Below are 4,013 nucleotides of genomic sequence, written 5' to 3'. Positions count from 1 at the left end.
AAATTAATAATAAACTTAATTTAAATAAATAACTTACAATAATACATACTTTATTTAAAACCAGGGCCGTCTCAAATATTTTGGAGGCCCTGTTCTAATTTTAAAAAATAGGCCCCTAACAAAAAAAAATATAATTTACAAATAATATTTTTAAATATTATCATATTACGAAAGTATATTTTACATAATTACATACTTAAAAATTCAAAAAATTTTACTAAACTTATTACTAATTCCAATACAACTTCAAGCCAATACCAACATTCTATTTAAAAAGGGCTATCATTCGAACGCTTTTTGAAGCAAATTCATCAACAAACTCTTCATATTTTATCGTCTCCAAAACCTCATTTTCAATCGCTATCGATGCTAATCCATTAAGCCTTTCTTGTAACATGGTAGACCGCAAGTAGGACTTCAACAACTTTAACTTTGAAAAACTTCTTTCTGCAGAAACAACTGTCACAGGAATAGTCAACAAAATCCTATATGCAATAATTGTATTAGGAAAACAATCTACGCCTTTCAAAAACTTTAATATGTCGATAGCTCTCATTTTCTCTCTAGGCAATATTTGCCTTAATAGCTTCAACTCCACACATAATTCATTCCCATCAATATCAGATTGTTCATTATGTTTCAATGCATTTTCAAAATGACAACAACAAGACTTTAAATTTGCATTGTCTAATGATTGTAACTTGTCAGAAGTAAACAAGAAACCAAAAATATTTTCATACTCTTGATATTGTTCAAATCTCTTAGTATGAGAAGCAATGGCTTGATCAACAAGGTAAAGAAAATAATTAATTCTAAAAGATTCCTCTCCAGATAACTCAACAGATGGAATATTTAAATTTTCATCAAATTGTCTTTTTCTTCGAATTGTGCGCCTTTGAGGAAATACTGGATCGATATTCATTTCAATAGCAATTTCCTTAGCATTAGCCAAGGCGTTATAAAAACCTGTTTCTCTATATCCCACGAAAAAGGAAATTAACCCTTTTATTTTGTCCATAGCAATATCAATAAACATATCCTTTGATTGTAAAAGCTTACTAACCAAATTAATTGCAGATAAGATTTCAAACCAAATAATAATTGCTATTAAAAACTCAAAATCACCAAGTTCATTTATTGCTAAGGATTTTGTTTCACTTCTGATTTTAGAATCAAGTTCATCCTTTTCCGATACTTCAAGTAAAGATTCTCTAAAATCTGACATTTGAGATCTTATAGCTTTAACACTTTCTACACGACTCTCCCAACGAGTGGATGACAATGATTTCGGAGTCAATCCTTTCACATTATCTTTCAAAATTTGCCATCTCTTAGTAGAATTGGCAAAAATTGTATAAATGCGCGTTGAATAACTCCAAAAAAATCTCTAGCTTTACTACACGATTCAGCCATGTCACACAAAATCAAATTAAGACTATGACAACCACAAGGAGTATAAAAGGCTCTTAGATTTATGTCTAAAAATTTCTTTTGTACACCTTGATGTTTTCCTTTCATATATGATCCATTATCATAACTTTACAACAAAAACAAAATACTCTATCTAACTCTTTTGAATAAACAAGCCAATCTCTATCACACTTCTCCCCATTTGATAAAACTCTAGTATACAAATTAGCAGTGAATCGTCTACAAAATTTACCTTTAGGACCAGCCATAATAGAACAATCTCTTTTTGGACCCTTCATCACTAATAAATCAATCATTTTTGGATCAAGAGCATCCCAATTTCTTGGATCAAATATGTTAAGTAAATTTTTAAATGAGTTTGTTTGCTCAGCATTATTATTATCCTCTAAAATTTTATTTTCGAGTGAATTATTCAAATGATCATCATCACAATTTTCATAATTAAAATTTTAATTTTTCATATTATCATTTTCAATAGGCACATCACCTTTATTTTCCACATTATCATTTACAATAGGCATGTCACTTTTATTTTCTACATCATCATTTTCACTATGATTCTCAATAATAGACAACATATTTTCAGAAATTTCAGTATCAACAACATTATGATTATAATTTTCAAAAGAAACTTGTGGTTCTTTTATAATGAATTTATCAAGAACTCCTCTTTGAGATTGCGTTAACTCCTCAATTTTTTTTCTTTTTCTTACGCTTTTCATACCCAGACTCATATTTTTTAATTTTATGAGACATAGGAAAAAATAATAATCGCAACAACTAATATAATATTTCAAAGAACAATCAAGATAATAATAATTATTAATTTAAAAGTTCAAAAAGGGACGAAAAAACCTGATATTTGCTGCTAATTCCGTCTTCAAAGTTTAAAACTTCAAATTGTGAAATTTTGCCGTCACCAATTGCCCAATGCTCATTTAAAATTGATTTTCTGATTTATGCAATGATATTTTTAGAATAAAGTTATTGTACTAATAAATAATAATTAATCTCAATTAAAAAAAAATTACAAAAATATGATTGATTGACAGTATTAAACAAGGGTGAATTACAACATATACATTATGTAAATATGTAAATAGGTATAATACATATTACATACTTTTTTTTTCTCCATTAGTTTCAGCATTAAATATGTAAATAGGTATATTTAGTTTTTAAAAAAATAAAAGGTAAAAAGACAAAGAAAAAAAACTAGCTAACTACTAATACTAACTACACTGTTAACCATAAAAAGTGAGATCAAATATAACGAATATACAGATTTGAAATTAAAAATAATAAACAATATAGATACAATGAACAAAGAGTAAATATCAAATACATACCTTCTATTAACCGTTGATAAATTTGCCTCAAAAAATTCCAATGAATGATATTATTCTTCAATTCTTTTATTTTTTTTATATATAAAATTATAAAAAAAAATCTAGAAATATAGATGATAACAAAATATATCTAATATCTTTCTTCTCAATTCTCATAAACAATTTTGATTTTTGATGTGGATGAAAAAGCTTAAAATGGGATATATATAGTAGGTGAATAAAAAAAGTTTTAAAAAAAATAAATTAAATGGTATTAATAAATTTGGTACCGTTAGTTTACTAAAAACTAGGAAATTTGGTACTTAATTGACTAATAGTCTAATACTTCGTTTATAAAAAAATAAAAAATATTTGAAAAGGTTAAAAATTAATGAGCTTTTGTTGGGAAGGAGAAGAATGAGAGAGATAAGACCAACGTCTCTCAATTAATGATCCCTATTAAATGGACTTTTGCAATGACCAAGGCAGCTTATAAAAAAAAAAAAAATTAACAAAATTGGGCCCTTTTCTTGTGTGGGCTCTGTGCAGTAGGTCTGCCTGCACACCATTAGGGCCGGGCCTGTTTAAAACCATAAAATGAAAGTTTACATGTAAAAAATTTACTTTCAAAATATCACTAGTCATTTTATACAACCTAAGCAGAAAAATTAGAATTTTTATACAATTCCCTGTTAGACCCAACTCTCATGGTCTAACTTGGTTAGAACATGTACAATTCATCTTCAAAACTCTCAAACTCATGGCCGAACCAACATTGCTTTACTATTGCCTGCACATTAGAGCACCTGTGAGTCAAGACCCAACAAAATAAAATAATAATATAGTATGAATAATTATAATAATTACATTTCATACATTACGCCTCTGCGTATACAATTGTGCCATAGTACTGTTTATCACATTATTTCATATATAATGATGCCACTGCATTTAATGTCTATATATCATAGACCCACATGTTACACTCACACGTCTCTTTTACATATAAGGCCTTAATAGAGTTTATCTTAGTTTTAGTTATCGTGTCTAACTTAATTATGCCTTGATCGCATAACTCTTATCATACATGCATAATTCATACATTCTTCACAAGGATTTATCCTGATAGTGCTTATCAGGCCTAATCTAGTTATATCTTACACACACACACACAACTCTTGACATATATGCACACAATTCATTTAACACATACTCAAACATAGAAACTTTTAGGGTAATGGCCCTAACTCGTTT

General features: G+C 28.0%; 1 protein-coding gene across 1 annotated transcript; it reads right to left on the bottom strand.

The window, feature by feature from the left end:
- Nucleotides 1-265: 265 nt before the first annotated feature.
- LOC133036981 (uncharacterized) lies at nucleotides 266-2,009 on the bottom strand. Its single transcript, XM_061113770.1, has 3 exons — nucleotides 1,919-2,009; nucleotides 1,664-1,816; nucleotides 266-1,311 (listed from the first exon to the last, which is right to left on the bottom strand). Exons 1-3 carry the CDS (start codon nucleotides 2,007-2,009, stop codon nucleotides 266-268), a joined length of 1,290 nt encoding a protein of 429 aa, XP_060969753.1.
- Between the last annotated feature and the right edge of the window lie 2,004 nt (nucleotides 2,010-4,013).

This window comes from Cannabis sativa, chromosome 4 (assembly GCF_029168945.1).
Source record: "Cannabis sativa cultivar Pink pepper isolate KNU-18-1 chromosome 4, ASM2916894v1, whole genome shotgun sequence".
In the NCBI taxonomy this organism is placed as follows: domain Eukaryota; kingdom Viridiplantae; phylum Streptophyta; class Magnoliopsida; order Rosales; family Cannabaceae; genus Cannabis; species Cannabis sativa.
This window is presented reverse-complemented; position numbering and strand designations above follow the sequence as displayed.

Coding starts and splice junctions, on each gene's coding strand:
- LOC133036981 (XM_061113770.1), bottom strand. CDS start 2,009: ATGTTGTCTATTATTGAGAATCATAGTGAAAATGATGATGTAGAAAAT. Junction 1,817..1,918: donor TGATAATGTGGAAAATAAAG/GTGATGTGCCTA, acceptor ATAAAATTTTAG/AGGATAATAATAATGCTGAG. Junction 1,312..1,663: donor TATTATGGCTGGTCCTAAAG/GTAAATTTTGTA, acceptor AAATTTTGAAAG/ATAATGTGAAAGGATTGACT.